Raw genomic sequence first — 21,539 nt, forward strand, 5'->3', positions numbered from 1 at the left:
GGCGACGAAAAAGCCTCTTCCTCCGCTTGCTCTCCCTACTTGCCGAGACGGAAGTGTATCTCGGCAGTAGTAAATCTTACGGGGTTTGTGCACGAATCTCTTGAAATTTCGAGATTCGTTTGCGCTTTCTAAAAAAACGTGTGTTTCTTTCTTCGAGTAGCAAGAAAACGCAAGCAACTTTCTTAAGATATTCTCTCTCGGGATTTTCAACGCCTTCAAACATTTCTCAAACGAGAGAACATTCCTTAAGATCGATCCAATTTGCTCGATTAAATATCAACAATCTTCGTTACGAATCTCTCGCATTTCGTGTAACAAGAAATTTTCCAAACGCAAATTCGATTCGAGTATTCGAGATTGGGATCGCAATTCTTCTTCTTCCTCACTCGACATCTCGAACTGTTCTCTTTGGAGACGATCCGGATTCGGGACGTGGGTGAAATTCACGTTGAATCCACGTTGCAGCCACGGATCGAAGACGCATACGCGTTCCAACGCTCGGCTACTCTCCCGCTCGCTTCGATCCCGGCCGTAGCCAAAACGATTATAATAACTATTTTATCCGGCGCGGATCTGGGCCATTGTGCCTCCCCATTCTGAAAGTCATAACACGGTGCCTACAGTGCCCTTCGGGAACTGCTCTTCGGGGCCATGCCTCCTCCCCGGCCACGGTACACCGTAACCATGCTCCACCATGAATCTCCACTTTATGTATACGCGTCTGCGTGTCCCCTGTGCACGCTTGCTCTTCCCTCTTGTCGCACGATCCACTTTCGCCAACGGGTCCGTTGCTTCACTTCTGCACGAGCAACAAGAGATCGAATATTTCTCCAATGAACTTCTCGAGAAGCTTTTCTTTCGTTAAACCAGCAATTTAAAGGATTTAGTAAGAATTTTAAAGTTTCGGGTGTAATATAGACCGAATACAGTCTCGTAATTAAAAAGTACTAAGTTTCCACCCGCATTGAACGCGATTAACAATCTATTGTTTCTCTCTCATTCTCGAAAAACTTCATCCCTCCGTCTCAATCGTTGAAACCAATATACACGCGAAATTCTTCAAGCTTATTCGAACTTCCCCTCGAGGGAGAGAGAGAGAGGACGTATCTCCCCTTGCGCCAAGATTCTTTCCAGCGTCTCGTCTCGAGTGGAAGGTGAAAGGAGAGAGAGAGAGAGAGAAAGAGAGACACGTAGGATCCGTGCGCATCGAGGCACACACTGTTTCCCCATTGGACGAGGCACGCACACGCACGCGTGCACGGCCCCGCACACGACCAACCGGGGGCAATATTTCACGGCATATTGTTGCCATCTGCACACGCAACCCCGCGACAGAATGCACGACGTAGGAGAGACGCGAGCTTTTATTTATCTGCTATTTATTTGCCAACGCGCTCGCTACCGAACCGGCCCCGCCGGGCTCACGACCCTGCCGGGGACAGATTTGAAAAGTTATTAATCGTCCCGTTTTTGGAAGGAGCACGCCACAGGGACACATTCTCCTTTTATACCGGTGAGGGATAACCGGCCTCTCCTCTTGCCACCTCGAGCCAAGCAAACCCCGTCTCGATTGGCTCCTCGAGGAGGTGCGAATCGAAGGGGTGGAGACACCGAGGATGAGTCGAAGATAGGGAGAATCGGAAGTGTCATCGAATTGGATCGAGATGGAGATCGTTGAAAATCGTACACGATCTGGTATACAAGTCGTTGACGTCTCGAGAGAGACGCGGAAACGAACTTTGCTCGATTAAAAATTGATAATCTTTAGTTTGAACAAATTTCTTAAACAAGTTTTAAAATATCAATTTCAATGTCTCGACTCGAGACGACCCGACCGATCTTTTTCTTCCTCGAGATAGTCTCGAAAAATACGAATTGCACAGACGATTCAACGAAAATTTCGCCGATTTCGTAATTTTGGATAATTTCTAAATAAAAAATGCGAATCGATACGAGTCGAAAAATCTCCAATCCCTCTAAACATCCAAAACGAGGAACGTTGATAGCAACGTTGTCTTGTGTTTCGGCGCAAAAAGAAATTACGAATTAGATGGCTGACCTAATTTCCTCTTCGAGCTACTCGAAATCTAAGATCGTCAAGATCGCTCTTCGATAACTCTTTCTTTCGCGTGCGTACTGGCTTACCATCTAGAATCTTTCGTTACTGGAAAGGAAGTATAAATAATACAAACTGGAGTTCCTCTCTGCTCTTCGATCAGATAAACCACGCGCAACCACGCGCGGAGGTGGGAGGAGGAGGGGGGGGGGAGGGATCGTAAATTTTCTCTAATAAAGTTTCTCGATACGGTTCGCGGTTACACGCGTGTATCGTGGGCAAATTGCGAACGTGAAACGTTGAAACGAGCGCGATGGTGGCGAGGCCTCAAGGGAGGGAGGGAGGGGAGAGGCCAGAGGCACGTGAAACGTCAGATAAGACGGCGACACCGGGCGCGCGATCGCGCGGACCGCTATCTTTCCAGCTTCATAAATATTTAAGACGCCTTCTTATGACGCCGCTGCCATAAGTACCCGCACCCCGACACACGTCCAACCGATTTAAATATAATCTGTGTCGCGGCGATACGTCACTGCAACATGGCAATGTTATCGCGCTTTTCACACGTGAGATGAATAACGACGTCGCCTCGATCCCCCACGTACGCGAAAAACCATTCTCCACCATTCTTCCGCTTGCTCGTCCTGCGCTTGTCCGAGTACACATTGCGACTTTCCCGATTACGTATATCATGGACACATAACGGAAAAATTAATTTCCCTATCGCAGTTGCGTCAAGCAGTTTTGTTTAAAAAAAGTGGAATGGAAATGAGGCAAGATAAAAAGGTGTTTTCGAATGCAGCTCGATCTTCTTTCTTATTGTGGATTCCTATTGTTATTTATTCTTCAACCGCGTAAATGGAATTCGTAAACGAAACTGGATCCTTATTCGGAATTTGTCTCGATCGCAACAAGAATCTTTGGAACATCATTTCCCTTCTTTTCCACGGGGAGAAGAAAAATATATATATATATATATATATATATCGCGAATATCTCTTCAAATGTTCTCACCAAACGTTGGACCAAATCTCTAGGAATTCAACGTTCCCTCTTTTCTCTCCCCTTAAGCTTAAGAGGGAGGGCAAAGTTGGCCTCCACCATTTTCCCCATAAAAAAATCCGCCAAGTTTGCGCTTCCTGTTCTCGCGTCTCCACCACTTCTTCTCAGAGAGAGAGAGAAAGATAGAGAGAGAGAGAGAGAGAGAGTCGAGAGGAGGAAGGAGGCCGGAAAAAGGGAGTGTATACGGGTGGAGGACGGGGTGTGAGCCGACGGTAAAATATATTCCAGTCAACTTCCGGTGGAAATAAATAAGAGTCACGCCACACGGTCTCGTTGCGCCCCGACGACGACGGCGGCGGTGGCGGCGGAGGCGGCGGCCATTCGTGTGCAGGGGAGCTTATCTCTCGATATCATTGCGCCTCTCCTCGCCCCCGGGCCAACCGGAGGAGAGAATGTTCCACCGTTGCTCATCAAGATATTCGCGAAATCATGATGTAAAAACGATGCAATCGCATTTCGAGCAGGCTATTGTGAGTTGAACGAGAAACCCCGCGAGCTTCTCCCCCGGGAGAAAATACTTTTCCAACGCACCTCCCTTGCACCGGATAATTGCTAGCAGTAGTTAACATGTTCCGGTTAGAAATCTTTCAAAACATCCCCTTCTTCCTTTTCCCTCGAGGCTTCGAGGATCGTGGAAATATAATATTTCCATCCTCATAGAATTTTCATAGAATTGCGCGTAATGCTTTTTCCGTTGTAACTTTCTCGAAATTATTTATTTCGAACGGACCGTGAGAAAAGCACGCGAGGAAATAACGAAACGAAGCGAAGATGTTAAAAATTTGAGAACGAAGAAGAATTTAAAATCTCGATTCTCTCGGGGGAGGAACGTAACAATCGTAAGTGGATTACACGTGAATTGGTATAAAACTTGGAATGGAGAAAGATCTGGATCGTAGCGTTAAATGGATTAAATAGAAAGGGAGGAAAAGGAAATGGTTAACATTTTCCATTCCAAGTTGCATCTCCTCCAGGGAAGCAGATTTCAATTAAGTATCCAGCGCGTGGAGACGTAGACACCGGACTCAATTACAAAGTCATTAATTCCCGTCTTCTTTTTCCAGGCGAGAAACCGTTCAAGTGTGAATACTCGGGCTGCGAGAGGCGGTTTGCGAACAGCAGCGACCGCAAGAAGCACAGTCACGTCCACACGTCCGACAAGCCTTACAATTGTCGAGTTTCCGGCTGCGACAAGTCGTATACTCATCCTAGCTCGTTGCGCAAACATATGAAGGTACGTGCGCAATCGTGAAACGATTCGACCCCCTTCTACCCGCGCTATTACCCATTAGTCGTTCGCTCTTTGTCCAATGAATTTTGATATAATGATTTTCAACTTTTTCTTCTTTTCTTTTCTTTTTTTTTTTTTTTCGAGTAGCAGAAAGAAACGATCGATCCAACACTTTTTCCCCATTCGAACAAATCGAATGCGATTTCGTTCCTCGACGATCCTCGTTCCAATCCAATGTTTGAATCGATGCTTTGCATGCTCGATATTAATTAATCGCTCTTCTTCTTTTCTTCTTTTTCCATATTATTTCGGCTTAATCTTAGATCGTTCCCTTGCACACGTCCACCTAGACACTATCGAGAAGTGGGGGGAGCCTATCGTGTTTGCCATTTCGTTTCACGCTAGGAAACGATAGTGGACACGTTTGGAACGGCTCAAGTAAAAATAAAGAAACGAAACAACAAAAAAAAAAAAAAAAGAAAAAAAGAAACGGTTGTGGGAAGAGTGGCTGCCGGGTATCCAAAGGTTCATGCACGAACGGCTACGGAATCTTAATAGGAAATTATCCGTGGCGCACACGGGGGAAGAGAAGACGGAAAGAGAAGCAGAACCGTCCAAAAGGCAACTCCCGAGATACGTGCGCGATAGGTTCGTCGGATAGGAGCGAGCGCCTTTCGCTTCTCCACGCTTTTCGCCGGCCGTGATTCGCGGAAGGCAGTCGTCGAGATTTGCTCACTGAATTATGAACGAAGGACCAGAACGAGAGAGAGAGAGAGAGAGAGAGACAGAGCCGGATAGATGGGTAAACCTACCGAGCCTCGATCCCCCTGATCCCAGTTTCTTCGGTTTAACCAACGCGTGCTCCTTTTGCTCCCTTTGCCATCTTCGATAACTCTTACCACGATCGAGACAGAACCTTCCACAATCTTCCGCTCTTTCCATATTCCACATAAAATCTTCCTCGAGTTCGTTCACGCGCTTTCTTCGAAGACCAATTATCGAATTATCAGATTTATCAGATTATTATCACCCCGATGAAAACTCGTCTCCTCCTCGATCGATCCTTCTTGCTTCCCCTTTTCTCGTTTCCCTCTTTCTCCCCGGCGTCATACATCCAACCCTGGCAAATCCTAACCAACTAACCAACCAAGCTAGCGCGGCCCCAACCCAAACCTTACTCCAGCTCGAAATTTCCCGCGAGAGTCTAACGTTAAGCCCCGCCTCCTGGTTCCAGGTGCACGGCATGACCCTTGGCGAGGGCAAAATAGGAGGGGGCTACGAGAGTGAGGGTGAAGAGAGCAGCAGCAGCGGGGGTAGCTTGTCCGTAACCGGGCACACCGAGTCGCCGCAGCCGCCTCCGGTCGTCCCGACGACGACCGCGACCAACCCACCGTCGAGCCATCCTTCGACTAGGGGCCCAGAGTTGACGGAGTGGTACGTCTGTCAACCGCCAACGGTCGGTCCCCAGCACAGCCCCTTGCCGGGTCCACCGCCTCCCCATCACCTTGGCCCGCACTTCAACCCGTTGATGCATCATCAAGCGACCGCTTACTAGTTTTCCTCCTCAACCGAGGGGGCGAACGGTCGCCGATCGACGAGGATCGACCAACTTTTGGATGGAGAATCGGACGGGCAAGTGCAGGCAAGGTCACTGCGGGGATGGAGAAGATGCTCGAAAGAGGGAAGGCGGAATCGAGAGAACTACCCGTTTATTCGAATCGGTTCCAGAGAATTATAATTTGTGTGTAGGAGGATGGAATTGGAATCGCGATGTAAGAAGGAAGGTGATGTAAGGAAACGTTGGGAACGAATATTTCATTAAGAATTGGATTTGTACTAATTGCGGAAATTTTTAATCAAATTTGGATTTTTGTATTTTATGCGTGTTTTTTTTTTTTTGTTCTAATTCATTGTACAACAATAAGAATTGGAAAGGATAATTAAACGTTTGATTTCTATAAATCGATTCGGATAAACGGAGTTCGATCGATTCTCGAAAATGAAGAAAAAAATGGAGAAAGTTTAGTTTTCGAAATGCCGATTTCGTTCTAACGAGATACATGCAAAACTACCACGTGCGAGCAAAATTAGAACGAGATGGACCACTCTTTCGAGTCAATATATATTTCGCACGATGAAAACGCAATTTAAAAACAGAGGATCGTATTATCCGACTTAGCTAACAATTTCGACGGCGGGCGTCCAACTGCACAATAACCGCGGCTCGAGGATTCGAAGTCCAATGAATCGAAAAAAGTTACCTTTACCCGGATTGCAAATTGTGACGATTGTAAATATGGATTAAATCGAGCTACATAGGCGTTACGGCAACAAGAGATATAAAGAGATACAGAGAGAGAGAGAGGGAGGAAGGGAGAAGACAGCAAAGCGAAAGAGAGGAAGAGAGATGTCACGCGTTCTCGAACACGAAAAATCGTGTCTCGGTAATCTCACAGCGTTACGAATTAAATGAAAGCAATTTCCAACGGCGCCGGTTAACGCAATTCCAGCCACGCTCGTGCCTCGATTTATCAATCGGAACAACAAAAGATCGGGACTCATCGAGTTCCGGTTTAATCGTTCCTCGACCAATCATACGCACTTTTTCGCGGATCTAATTAAAACGTTGATAGTGGAGCGAAACGATGTTTTAATGCCGGACAAGATCGATGCTTGGTCGAAAAGTTGAGCGAAAAAAAAAAGTTAAAAAAAAAAAAAAAAAAAAAAAAAAAATTAAAAAATAAAAAAAAAAAGAAGAAGAATAAGAATAAAAAGAAAGGAAAGAAAGAAAGAAAGAAATAAAAAAGAAACGCGTCCGTATCCGAACGTTTTAGCGTTGTATATATTATTACTATTATTATTATTATTTAGTTAGAGCTATCTACGGGAAAAAAAGAAGCGAGAATTTTCGAGGACGATAGAAAAAGTTGAGAACACTTGTAAAATATTGTATTACTGTAATTTCTATTGTGTGTGATATTCTGTAAATACAGAAAGAGAGCGAGCGAGAGAGCGAGAGAGAGAGAGAGAGAGAGAACGAGCGAGAGAAAGAGAGAGAGAGAGAGATACCTAGAACGCAACGAGCGATAAGAAATAACATTGTAATAATTATCATTTTTGTTGCGTATATGCTTAGGAGATGCGGCTCTTGGTCATCCACCATACTTGCATCATATTATATCACATTTGTTTTGCAAAGATCCGAAATATATTGATGATGCGATATATTAGAATATTGTCTGATTTATTGATCGAAAATATTGTATCATTATCCATCACCTTGTACTCTTCTCGAAATTTTATCTCGAAAGATAGTAAAAAAAAAAAAAAAAAAAAAAGAAAAAAAAGAAAAAAAAATAACTCGAAATATATATATTCTCTCCTTACTTAATCGAGATTATAATACGCGCTCGGTTATATATACTTTCTTCGATTTTTCGCCATTCTTTCCCAGAGGTAGGAATTCATAAATATACGATTTTAACGTCGTATAATTGATCATTGAAAAGTTGGGCGAACGATGACAATGCTCCACGCGAGGAACATCTCCGGACCCTGGACGACCTTTTTCGTATCGCGGAGGCGGTGGATACTTTATACTTGTATTGTAACGAAATTTATGAACGATCGAGATAATAAAATGCGACGAGGAATCCCGAGTTTCGAGGCTCGCAGTTTCGGGTGAATATCGGCCGACTAACCAACTATTCCCTTGATCCCGGCACCGAGATTACGTCGTATATCGATAAATAATAACTTTAACGCGAGGAAATTAACGTTTCTTTTATTGCACGGCCTGATACCTGGCTTCGCGCGACAACTTTACTGCCACGACCACGAGAGCTCGAGGGAACGAACATCGCCTCCGTAATATCGCCGAAGGAAAAACCCCCTTTTCATTCGAATCGAGACCTTAACTTAAACTCTCCTACACTTCCCTTCGAAACGTCTCGGAAAATTCTGAAAAATCTGTCGACGATCTCTGGGAAAATTAATTAATTCGATCGCTCGCGCCACCACCTCGCGGTGCTTTATCGAAAACCTAGAAAAAAACAGGAGTTCAGGACGGAGGAGAGGGTATACGCCTTGGATGGCTCCAAGATTTCTAGATGAGATTATGAGAACAGTTTCCCCGCGGGATTATAAATAACACGGGAGGGGAAAGGTTCCTTATTAAACTCGAAGCCCGCGCGCGGCGATCTCTCGATCGCGCCCAACGATCCGAATATAAAAAATCGAGCAACTCGAGGAAGGGAGAGAGGATGGTATATATGTACGTTCCTCTCTTAGAGAGAGAGAGAGAGAGAGAGAGAGAGAGAGAGAGAGAGGGAGAGGGAGGGAGGAACGAGAGGTTCGTCTGTGAGGATGGCGCCACAATGTGTCTAGGCACCTACGCGTGGAGACGAGGAAGGAAGGAAGGGAAAGGTGGAGAAGAGAGGAGAGATAGCATCGGCAAAGAAGGTGGACGCGCGAGGGGCCATTTTATTGCTCGATAAGCAGATGAATTCGTCAGATAATTCGTGGCCCGGATGCAGATGATTTTATTAGGCGAAACGGCGGCACCGGGGGAACGGGACGAAAATTTTTCGGTCGGGCACACCGATTGAGATGACACACGGCCCCGGATGAGAGATCCTTGCCAGATTACAGAACAACGGACGCACGTACATCTTCTCCCCGCCTCTCCGTGTGTCTTTGCATCGCCTCGCGTGATCGATGGATTTTCCCTCGCTTTTTGTGCCACCGACTCTCTCTCTCCCCCCCTTACACTCTTCCTTTTACACCGATCCATCGTCCGGTTCGTATTTCGTTTCGAATTCTAGCGGCTGGCTTTTTTTCGTGGTGAAAAAAAAAAAAGAAAAAAAAGAAAGAGAGAGAGAGAGAAAGAGAAAGAGATCGTTACAGCATCCAGGGCGAATCGACCGGAGGAGTTGGAATATTCGCGAATATTTTTCGCAAGCGTGACTCGACGTCCGAGGCCGGGACCGTCCAATCAGTCAACCGGACCGCAATCAAACTCTCGTCGTTTCACAGAAATCATGGATGGACGAAAACAGCTGGACCCTCGTCAGAGAACGCCGAATAAATATCGTTCCGGCGAAATAGAAGACACGCGGAGAAATAGAGACGAGGAGGAGGGGAGAAGAGGATTCCATGGTCCGGTGGCCAGACGCGAAAAAATAATTCCGTCCCCGGGAACGTCCTTTTGTCTTCGCCTCTTCTTCCTTCTTTTTTCCCTCGCTCCCTCTCTCTCTCTCTCTCTCTCTCGTTCCTTCGCGTCATAAAGCCAGATTCGTATTAAAGGGCACGACACATAATTAATGCCTGCCGGTCACGAAACGCTGCGAGAGAGAAACGAACGAAGAAAAAGAAGGAGGAGGAGGAGGACGGTTCTCCCGACTTTATAAAGAAACGCGTACACCGAGGACCGCACATGAGTTCACCACGCACGGTGCGTTGCTTGCAGTGTTGCATTTATGTCGCGTGCCGGCCACGTAACCCCGCAGACACGGTTGCACGCGTGCGACATTCCAAGCGCGTGGACGCGAAAACCGTCTCAATTAAAAGAATAATTAGTCACGAGCTGTTGAGCCAACTTTTCTATCCACCTTTTTTACTTCCTTCTCCATATACATATGTGTATATATATATATATATATATGTGTATATATATATATATATATGGAATGTAATAATAATAAAATTGAATACCAAAGAAACAAATTTTTTTTAATTCTCCAAAGAAGAAAAATTTAACCCAACCACAGTTAGAGCGAGGAGAGAGAGAGAGAGATTTACATGAATTAAAACAGGTAAGGAGAGGAAAATAAGGGAAAGGATCAAGGAGTATCGTTAGCCAGCGAGTGGACGAGAATTCGTGCGACTTCCGCAGGAACGACGCTTAAACGATGTAAGAGGATTAAAAGGGCCTCATTACCGCTCCTGTAGATCCTCCGTTAAACCTATTGATAAATCATCGCGGTCGCGCGCCTCGCCTTAACCATCCACCTCGAAAGGGTTGTTGGCTCGAGAATCACGAAAATCCTCCAGAGTGATTCCAACGAAAACCGGATCCGGTGAGAACGTTCAACGAGGCATGAACAGGGTGTCCCTTGAAAATCGCATCTAACGAAACACGGATGAAGGAGGGAGGAGGAGAGGAGAGAGGGGGATTAATCGGCGCCGCGAGCGTATCCCAAAGGACGGATTTCAATCGATTAAGGCGAATCCCGTGCACGGGATACGAGAGATCCATTAATTTAACGCGGTTGCGCTCGCGTTCCTCCTCTTCCTTTTTTTTTTTTTTTTAATATATCGATCGATCGACCATTACCGGTTCCGCGGCGACTGTTAATCCTCCGCGAGCCGATTGATAAATCACGGGGAACATTGTAGGTTCGCGCGACTCGAACCCGCGGCCGGACACCGAGTCCGGATTAAAAAGCGCAGCATTTTTCGCCTTGCCGGCGATAAATCGTCCGAGGGGCCCGCCTGTTGAAGAATCCCCGCGCCCGCGAATAAATTACCCTATTGATAGTTTCATAAATAATACAATTGTGAAGATTCCGGGCATCGAGGAACGTGTGATTTATCGAGGCACGGCCAGGCTCGAGGGCGCGCGAGTGTTGCCCTCCGCATTGGATTTTCGATAATTCGAGGCGGAGTGTCGTCGCCTTACCTTCGATTAAGCTAGATGAATTTCGAACGAAACGAGAAGTTCGTTGGAGAAGGTGGGGAATTTGTGGGGAATATTTATAATCCACGAGGAAGACGGAGAAGAGAATTGGTTGGAATGGAAAAATAATTAAATGGAGAATAATTAAACGAAGGGAATGATTTCAATGATTGGTATTTAGTTTTGGAAGAGGTTCCGATCCGAGTATATTGGTTACGGGGAAGCACGATCCCCGTGATGGAGGAGCGAATTCTCGAGACAGTTCTCACCGAGCGTCGTGTTCCATCCGAGCTGCTCGTATAAATCTGCCCGAACCACGAGTTATACGGGCTGCTAGTCGTCTCGAGCGAAACTTTCGCCGCTTTTTTTTCCCCCCTTCTTCGTGCTTCATTCGTTTCTTGCCACTCGGAAACAGGAACACATCGTTTCACCGTTGCTCGATTGCCCGATTGTATTCCGAGGATCTTTGTAAAATGTTAATTCGCCATCTTTCGCGTCTTCATTTCGCGGAACGATCTCACGCCAACATCTCCGTATTATTTTATCACCAATCTTAGAGTGAACCGAAAAAGAAACTCGATAAGATGATATTCATCCGATTCGTTATTCGAACGTTGACGAGGAACGCGTCAAATCCCTTCCCTGGAATCTTTTAGAAATTCTTTAAGTAATCGACGAGCGCATCGATTACTCGCCCCAACCAATGTCGAATCTTCCCTCGATAAAGCATCCCGGGACGATCGAAACGAGCGGTGTTAAGGGGCTGCTCCCGCCAAGCGAAACTGTGTCGTGCGTTTCGAAGCCGGATCGGGCCGCTCCTCCGTCCATTCAATGAATAATACCTGCTGGTGTTCGAGGCCGTGTGCCGCACAATGTTGTTGTACCCGACGAGGCCTCGGCTCGGAGAGCGGTGTGCGTGCGGCTGTATGATCTACGGGGGTTATTACAACGGCAGCAAGCCACGACGAGGCGAGTGCTCACCGAGAATACCCGAGAATACCCCTCCCCCCCCCATATACTCTTTAGCCTCTGCCACGATATAACATCGCCTCGCCCCCACCGGACACCGGTCCCCGGCTAAATAACGAGTCGGCCGAGCGGCGCGTTCGCGTATTTCTTCGCGGATGCTCGAGTTCCGGTCGAAATTAGGCTAGCTGCCCCGCGGATCGACCGATGCTGCAAACTTACGAGAAATTTACGACCATATATATATATATATATCCTCGACGAAACGTTTCCGTTTTGGAATCGTTTCTGGATTTCTCGACCACGTTGAAATTGAACGAGATCTCCACTGGTTTCGAGATGTCATATCCACCATATTCTATACTTTACTTGGGAAAAGAAGAGGGGAGGGGAGGGGGCGCGTACGCGCAATTGCGCGCGGTCGAACTCGAATTAGAGTCAGGGACGGAGTTTTATCTCGCGCAGAGGAAGGATGGAGGGGTACGAGAGGGGAACGAGAATGAAAGTTGGAACGAGCTGGCACGAATATCGGCGAGATGGTCCTTACCAATAACCGGAATTGCACCGACCCGCTGTGAGTAGTTTTCGTTATTCGAGCGTGAAGTATTATCACGAAGGAGGATAAATGGAGGTAGGCCGTGGTGGAAGAGGAATAAAAGAGGTGGGCCAGACCAACATTTACCCGTCCGCTCTGATCCGACGAATGGGAGGAACGGAGGGAGAGGGAGAGAGAAACGAGAGTCGAATGAGAATGAGAGCCGGAAAGTGCAATTTGTAGTCGCTCTCATTTGTCACTGTATCTCTCCCTCCGCCTCTTTCAGCCTCCTCCCTTCCCCACTACTTTTCATCGTTCCTCCTTCTGCCTCTCTCTCTCTTTCTCTCTCTATATATATATACTATTTTTCTTCTTTCTCTCTCTCTCTCTGTCTCCTCGCGTTCGAGTCGCGAGTCCTCTTTCTGCCTTCCACTTGTACGCATTCGCGTACACGAATGATACTCCCACTTCTCTTTCTCTCCCTTTCTCTCGCTCTCCGTTCGTCGTTGCTCGTTTTTTTCACCGCTGCCACGTTTCTCTCGTATCGTTTCTCCTCGCCTCGCGTAGCGTGTATGTATATATATATATAAATATAAATATATATATATATATATATACATCCACGCGGGGGAATCTTGCGAGATAATAAGCTGATAAGGGATTTATAAATCCACTCTATGCAAAATACACGCGCATCTGTCAAGCCGTTGGAACGATCTCTCTGTGATTAGCTCGGTTGTGTACCCGTGTTACGATCTTTTTCTATTTTCTTCCTCCTCCTCCTCCTCCTCCTCTTTCCTCCGACACAGTGTGCGCGGTTGTAACGAACAAAGGGAAAAAAGAAATTCCACTCGTTAGCATTTCGTGGACGAGGGTGAAGCGAAGTCTCAGAGAGACAGAGAGGGGGGGAGGGGAGAGAGAAAACGAAATTGTCGCGACATTTATCGCGATACTTGGATCGCGTGTCCAACACGCTCGATATCGACCAATTAATAACAATACCTGATACCCTTTGCCGATCTTATTCGCTCCCGTAGAGGAGCGTATAAACGCGAAACGTTTCAAAAGGTTCGCGAGGATAATAATGACTTCATAAAAAAAAAAAAAAAAAAGAAAAGAAAGAAAAAGAAAAGTGACGATTTCTTGGAAGAGCGTTCACGAGCGTTTTCGAGGGCCCCCATTAAAGGGGTTGGGACACGGGCGACACTGGGTGGAACGGTGGAGAGCCATATCCCGGTATATTAACACGTAACACATCAAAAACACGTCACACGAGGGTACACCTGCGCCTCGACTATCCCCTCGACCAACACGCTTATACCTTATTTATGCCCTGTAAAGGCTGTGTTTTCGACACACGAGGGCCCCGATGGAAATCGAAACGCGCGTCTCATTCACGTGGCCCGGTTATAAACGTCCGCGTAAATTCGAGGCTGGTTAGAGATCGTAAAGTAGCTGGATACTCTCGATACGGCTCGCCACAAGAAAATCATAAAGTTCGTGTTTGGTGTTACCACTCGAGAGAGAGAGAGAGAGAGACGAGGCATTCTCCATCCTATTTCGCGAATCGTCCTCCAATTTTTTTGCTCGATATTTATCGTAGTACAAGTTTCGTCCGATCGAAGAATTCAAGTTTGTCGAGACGGTGTAGAAGGAATTTTCGTCGATCGAGGAAAATTCAACGAGGAGACGATTCGCGAGAAGAAGATATGCAATATCTTGGCGCGGAGGGAAAGGAGGAATCGTCGGGTACGAAACGGTAGCGAGGCAGAAAATAGGCCAATCCCCGAACACCATCGGTTTTTGTCGTGACAAGAAAAGGAGCGACGAGCCGGCAGATATCTCGATTAGATTTACAGGCGCAACTACGGGGGCGTGCGGTGGTCCCCGCGCGGGGCCTGACGTTAGCAATGCGTGGCTGCCACAACAGGCCGTCTGCTCTTATTATTATAAATTATTTATTTGCATTTCCAAATGATCCTTGAAGAATCACGGTATTATGCTAATGCGGAGATTAACATATAGGGAGGCCCAGCGCGATATTTCAACTCGCCTCACCATTTAGACTGTGGGAGTCTCTCTCTCTACTAGCCAACGGTGTTTGATCTCCACACGACTCGAAAGAAAGGCGCGGGCCGGGGATATTTTATCATTTCTCCTCACCTACAAAAAGATTCGTACGGCCTGGCCGGGGAATTCCTGGCCTGCCCTCTCCCCAGAAAGGGGAGAACAATGCTTTCCACCCTGCCAATCCTTGGCTTGATCGCTCTCGATCAGGGAACCTTCACGAAGAAATACAGATAATACATCTCTTATTAATTAAAGTCCAACAAAGTTTCATCCGTTTCCGTTTCACTTCCTCCTCTCAAAAGGAACGCTCCGTCCTTCTCGGTCGAGAAGATAGGAAAACTCTTAAATAAGTAACGCTCCTAATAAAAATCTATTCAACCACGGCTAACGACGGTTTCGTTAACACGCGCGCGACGTTAAAAGCGCGTCAAGCCGTCGAACGTTGTAATCTTTCGGCGTAATATATCTCACGGCGTGGCTGGAGGGCAGCTAATTTTCGCGTTGGCGGTCGCGTTTGAGGGAGAGACGGGGAGGAGGTTGAACGACTTAACCAAACGTAATTAACGTTGGCCTATCATTATGTGGTAGCGGGACCACACCCTCGTCACATTATATGTTTATAAATCAGGGCAACGGGGAACGGGTTGTAAAAAAAAAAGGGAAGAAAAGAAAAAGGGGGAGGAGGGGGGAAAAAAAAACACGAGGACGAAAATCGAACGAAGTCCGGGGGCGCCTCCTCCCGACCAACGAAGGGGGAAGGAAAGGAGGAGGGCCGGGGAGGGGGAGAGGGCCTTGGCGTCCGTTGGCGAGCAGGTAGAGGAATTCTTATGCTAATGATTTTATGATCGTGGAAATGAATGCTCGTCATATTTTTTTTAATCGCCTGGGTTTCCACGTAGGACCGCGAGTCACGGACCGGCCGGCCAGAGAGAGAAACACACTTCCCCTCCCTCTTTCTCCCGGATCAAATCCTTTCCCCGCGCCGTGTCCACCACACTTTATGCCCATCCGTTTTTTTATCGTCCAGTTGTTACAGTCTTAACCGGGACGGGTGAGTCTTATACTCATAAGTGTACCACTCATAATCGTAAAGTAAAACTCGCGCGGGAACGAAAGGCATTTTTTTTTTTTTTTTTTTTTCTCGAAAGACATTTTTCGAACGGTACTACGCTTTCTTTCGCGAGAAACCATGGGAACGGGACGGATTTTAAACTTTCGAATATCGAATAACGTATGCACGAGTGTTTCCATTGCATTGCATTTTGGATTGATAATTAATAATGGAATTACATTCGATTACATAGTTGATGTAATCGTTTCTCGAGCAATGAATCTCTGAATTGTCATATTAATTGCATTATATACCTGATCGTAGGAGGAGACAATTATAAAAAAAAAAAAATGACGAAAAATGCGACGAGGATAATGCGAAATGGAAAAGCGGAAATGCGTTGTACAGTTGCATATCAATGAGATTCGTTAAATGGATAAAGCGGGGAGAATCATCGGCGCGAAGAAGATTCGAAACGAGTGGTAACTCAGCTTTCCTAACTAAGGAAAACAAGTGTGCGTGTCAAGTGGCGTGTAATTAATCGTAATCTAGATCGTTGTGTATGTTGATCCCCGGCGCGAAGAAACCAGGTTGTGCAAGAATCTCGTTTCATTTTCATATCAATAGCATCTCGACTCTCTCTCTATCCTCGTCCCTATCCTTTTATCTCGTTCGACTTCACGGAAGAACACCTTTCAATAAATTTCAACTTCAATTCCTCCGCTGCTCCATTTCCTTCCTTCCTTCTTTCCTTCCTTCCTTTTTCTTTTTTTCTCTCTCTCCCTCTCTCTCGTTCGAAAGAAAGGCGAGACGCTCGAGGCGGTGGCTCGGTGAGTGAGACGTCGAGGGGAAAGGACGGTGCAGCAGAGAGACGCGCCACGGAACATGCATTACGAGGTAACAATTACATTGTGTTCGCGCGAACCGCGTATGTAAATGCAACCGTGGAGCCGACGTGGACAGTGCGTATAAAGGTGCTCGCGCAACCAGCGACTCTCACACTGGCTGGTTGGCGGGCAGGTGTGCCAACAGCTGAGTCCAACCACCCACACACGCGCGCGCCAGCTAAGACCAACTCCGACACCTTGATGGATACTACCGTGTCCCTGTTTCGCGTTGCATTGCGCAAGGTGCATCGTGCCTGTTTTCCTCCGCTTAACGAGCACGGATAACGTAATCCTTTCAGGCCTATTGTGCCCTGCCTAGCCGGGAGAAAAGTGATCGCCCGCTCGGATCATTCCGCCCGTTTCCTAATTTCCTATTTCGAACGAACGCCAGGAAAAACTTTTGCCAATGAATTTTTCCCCTCCCCCGACAAGATGAGATGAAAAAACGCACAGTTTCGTTTCGAAAAATGATGATGCTCGTTCGTGGAAATGGAAGAAGAAAAGTTTCGCAACGAAGATGGATAATGGAAAAAACGAGTATCTCTGTGATAAGCGAACCGGTTGAAATACGACTTCCTGCTTTGTCGGAAAGTGGCACTGTTTGGCTCGCTTCTTTTTTTTTTTTTTCCTTTTTTTTTTACGCACGTATCACCAAGAGACCGTGAGTATTCCTACTCTTCCGGATTTCGTTGTTGGCAGCGGATCGGCTCACTGACGTAACGGATATAGCCGCGATAAGAGCACGAAATCCTTGAGCAGGTGGCCGGGCGCCGCCTCTCGACAGGTCAGGAACGGTAAACGCCTTTAAGACCATTGTAACGCACATGCTCGTCCAACATTTTTACAAATGTTATATAGGTCAAAATTAGCATCCCCCACCGTTAATTGCGCCCGGAACACCCGCCTCCCCCTCTTCCCCGGGTTACGTTAACACGTGTACGAAACACCTTTGCAACGCCGAAAGGTGTTGGCGCAAGAAAATGCGGGTCAAGGGTTTGGAGCGTGTTTCCTTCGAGATTTCATTGATTCAACGCGCGATCGTAAATAAAAAAGGGGGGGAAAAAAAAAAGAAAAAGATCGCAAAGGGATATTCCTTTTTAATTTTATCACTTTTGTTATCGAATCCGTGACGAAGAGGAAAGCGATGGCGGAGGACGTGGGGCGCCCTATTGGGCGGAATTCGCGGAGCAATGCGTAGGATCGAGGAAGGGAAAAAAGAAAAAGAAAAAAAGAAAGAAAAAGAAAGAAAGGAGACGAGAGATTCGCCCCTCTCGGGATTTGAAACAACAATCTAATCGCGGACGCCATTTTGTTTCTGCCTACCGGAGCAGTAGTTGATATATGATCCCATTGGCTACCAAGCTGTTCGGTTCCCAGCTCTGTACTGGACAGCAGCCTCGACCTCAACCTTATGGTGGTTGCTGTATAGCCATAAGCCGGACTCTCTCTCTCTCTCTTTCTCTCTCTCTTCGGTTGCCCTGGCAATTAAAATTCTTTTCCTCCCGCCATGGTTGCTCCTGCATCTTCTTCTTCTTCTTCTTCTTCTTCATCTTCTTTGTGGTCCTTGTTCTCGCTCGCTCTGCCCTCACCTTCTCCCGTCTTCTCTTCGCCATTCCCCCTTACCTTCTTATCTTCTCATGCCTACTCCACTTCTTCTTCTCCTTCTTCTTCTTCTCCTTCTTCTTCTTCTTCTTCTTCTTCTTCTTCTTCGTGTACTTCTTTCGCATCATCTCTGAGTGCGCGCGGAAGATAGGCGTAGCAATTAAAACTGCCCGCTCGGGCCCGGACGTTTACACGATCCTTAACTGCTGGTAGCGCGAGGGTTGAGGTTGGCAACTGACGTGGCCAGCTTAAGTAGCCGGTCAAGGGAAACGGGTAATTATACGAAACGTCGGTGTTTTCGAGCGCACTATCATCGAGTCGAGGCGAAAGCACCTCGACGATTGCGGCGGCTTCGTTAATTCAACCATTCCCGATACTTCAATGTTCTCGAAAAACATTCGCGATAAATCGGATTAAGATAACAGCGTCGTTAAATAATATTAAAATCCGTTGATTCTCTCGAGAAGTTGCAAGTTTCCCTACGATTTCTTCCGGTTCAAAGAATCGCTAATAGCTAATTTTTCCCCCCTAGCCCAATCTAGGCAACGATCTATAAAACCGGGCAATTCCAAGAGTAACGAGTTAAAAATTGAGATAAAGGGAAAGAGAAGAGAGAGAGGAGGATTAATTTAATCGTGGGAATTAAACGGAAAGGAGAAATTGTATCGACGGCCGCGGATCGATAGCGAGTCTCGAGTCTTCCTCTCGTTAACGGTGGATAACGTGTACGGGGATCAAAGGGGAGAGGAACGATATTAAACGCGTTAGAATCCTTTCGCTCTCTCGGGCACAGGCGGCGGACGGTGAAAAATTATCGTACGAGTCAAAAGTTACCGCGTGCATTACGGCTGCTGCTCGTTACGCGCGCGTGAAATTGAGTAAGAAACGAATTTATGGAACGCAACGAATCGAAGACGTAGAAAGTTCCCTTCTCTCGTCCGAGATGTTCTCGCTTCTTCGGGGCCCGAGCGAGTTCGCCGACTGATGAGGAGAGTATATAAAAAACGTATATAATCGGTTCACGCCAATTACGGCGTATCGATGCGCCAACAAATCTCGCGGACGCCGTTAATTGATAATAAAAAACTAAAACTCCTGTGCGCCCCGTAATTGACGCGTTAATTTATAATTATCGTGCGACCAGAACTCGCGTTCGATGCAATCGATCAATCTTTCCATTATTCCCGACGAGATCGTATTCTCGTATTCGGAAACTCGTGTCTCGTAAATTCGTAAAACGTTCCGACAAATCGGTGTCGTACACTTATATCGTTCAATCGTTACGAGTGGCGTTCGACGAAGAGGCAGGTGGATATCGACGCGATTCTAGCGAAAGTCGTCTTAGGTCGTTTCCATATATACGTATATGTGTGTATATTTTATTTTCAACGGTGAATACACATTGTAAGTTGTATTTTACTAACTTTATACGGTTGATCGACACCTGAGATGAGATAAATCTCAAGATATTCGTTTAAAAAGTGAGTAATCGCGACGTGTAATGTAATTTTCCACCGTCTCGTTTAATTCTTTCACGAATTCTTATCGGCGATCGCGCGTATACCGTTCAAAGCAGGTGGAACACTTTCGACGATCAACTACTAATTGCCTCGCTTCCACGTGGACTCTGCATTCCAGGAATACCGCGCTGATACGAGGTCGATTACGGATAAAGCACGATCCCTCCTCTTCTCCCCCCTCCCCAGTCCCTTTCATAGAAGAAAACGAACGACTCTTGACAAATTGTTCCTCCTCGTCCCCTTCTTTCTTCCCTTCCCTCCGTTACTTAAGATTCATCATTTATGTATACAAGAGAGAGAGAGATTACGATCGAGAGATTCGGACGAAAGCTCACGCCCAAGCTGTTGAGAAACTTGCACTCCGTGAAAAATTTCAATAAAACAGTTCCACGTAACGTATCTCCTCGTTGGCTAATTCGTACGACACGCGAGCAACAACCGGACAAAGAGAAGTTACTAATTTCGAGCGGAGTCTATATTTGGGTTCTCGCGTGTGCGCTTCACCTCTGGCTCCGGTTCTTCTTTTTTCTTTTCTTTTTTGCTCTTCCTTTTAATATCGTCGCCGAGGCCCCAGACTCCATAATATGCGAGGTCCGTATACGCGAGGCTGGGGGCCCCGGTGTGGTTGTCGGTCGTCGGGCACACAGGATATAGGTACCGGCCTTAACCGTCGCTATGGTCGCTAAAGCTAAGCGTGTATGCATGTTCGGTGCATAAATAAGGAGCACAGCTCGGGAGGCATTAAATCACGTGCGGGGATCGCGTATGTGTGTGTGTGCGCGCATAAGAAAGAAAGAGGAGAGGAGAGGAGAGAAGAGAGCGGAGGATGGAAAGAAAGAAAGAAAGAAAGAAAGAAGAGAGAAAGGAAGGAAGGAAAGAAAGGGAAAGATAGAAGACGTGGAAAGGGAGAAAGGTTGAACGAGGAGCGAAAAATCGAAAAGAGGTAAAAGAGAAAAGGAGAGACAAAGACGCGGTCGAAGAGTGGAGCATCCGTGGATGCGGAGCTGCTATACAGCGTTACGTCCGTACGGTTGCGTTCGAGTTTGCATCGAGCCGCGCACCCCCGTCGAGCCAATATGCCCCTCGCATCAACGGTTGCCCACCTTCTTGAGTAGTCCCGCGATTATGCTCCGTACACGGGTAAACAAGTATCGGGGAACGAGCCACGGTTTCGCCCATCTGTAACCACCACCCATCTAATCTTGCGGGAATGGCAATTAAGTCGTTCGATCGTAAAAATCTATCATCCCGCGGAACCCTTGCGCTTCTTCTTTTCCTTCTTTTCTCCTGACAGCGAAGACGAAACTCGATTATATATAGATAGATCGATCGAAAGGAATTTGGACAGTTATATATATATATATATATACTTAAGAGAAGAAGAAGAGATTGCAATTGTTGTCGAAAAAGAGAAAAAAAGGGAAGAGGTGTGGAGAGACGTTCGTTTCCATCGTTAAGTACGATGAGACGGGGAAGGGGGGGGAGAAGTTTCGATTCGGTAACGAGGCAGCAGCGAGAAGGCAGCAAAGTGGAAGAAAAAGAAGGAGGCGGTAAAGGCAGTGCCTATCCAAAAACGCCTCGCACAATCTATCACGCGCAAAGAGCGCAGCAAGAAGTGAGGTTAGGAATGTTAATGTGGGCAGCGGGAGCGGGCAGCCAGTGCGCATGCGCCACCCCCCGCGGGGCCAATCACCGCCCGAGAAATGGTAGCTGCGCCCGGAGTCAGCTCGTCGGCCACCATAACCTCGCCAAGATGGAAGAAGAATCCTTCGGGGTGGAACGCGATCTTCCTTTCCCTTCTACTTCTTTGTTTTACCTTACCGCCTTCTCTTTCCCTCGTTCCCCTCGCCAACGAAGACATCCTCCGCGGACGCGACTTCAAG

The 21,539-nt window shown here is 46.8% G+C and overlaps 1 protein-coding gene and 1 long non-coding RNA gene across 4 annotated transcripts in view; one reads left to right on the forward strand and one right to left on the reverse strand.

The window, feature by feature from the left end:
- The window catches only part of LOC122712056 (zinc finger protein ZIC 4-like), a 33,746-nt gene extending 26,214 nt beyond the window's left edge, over nt 1-7,532 (forward strand). The window contains exons 2-3 of the mRNA XM_043931371.1: nt 4,183-4,352; nt 5,584-7,532. Of these exons, the coding sequence (XP_043787306.1) occupies nt 4,183-4,352; nt 5,584-5,904 (491 nt within the window). The 3' untranslated portion in view covers nt 5,905-7,532. The remainder of the gene's footprint in view (nt 1-4,182; nt 4,353-5,583) is intronic.
- LOC122712064 overlaps nt 1-21,539 on the reverse strand; it is a 123,574-nt gene that overhangs the window by 77,544 nt on the left and 24,491 nt on the right. The gene's annotated exons all lie outside the window — the stretch shown is intronic.

This window comes from Apis laboriosa, unplaced genomic scaffold (genome assembly GCF_014066325.1).
Source record: "Apis laboriosa isolate Shangri-la unplaced genomic scaffold, ASM1406632v1 scaffold18_cov149, whole genome shotgun sequence".
Taxonomy (NCBI): Eukaryota; Metazoa; Arthropoda; class Insecta; order Hymenoptera; family Apidae; genus Apis; species Apis laboriosa.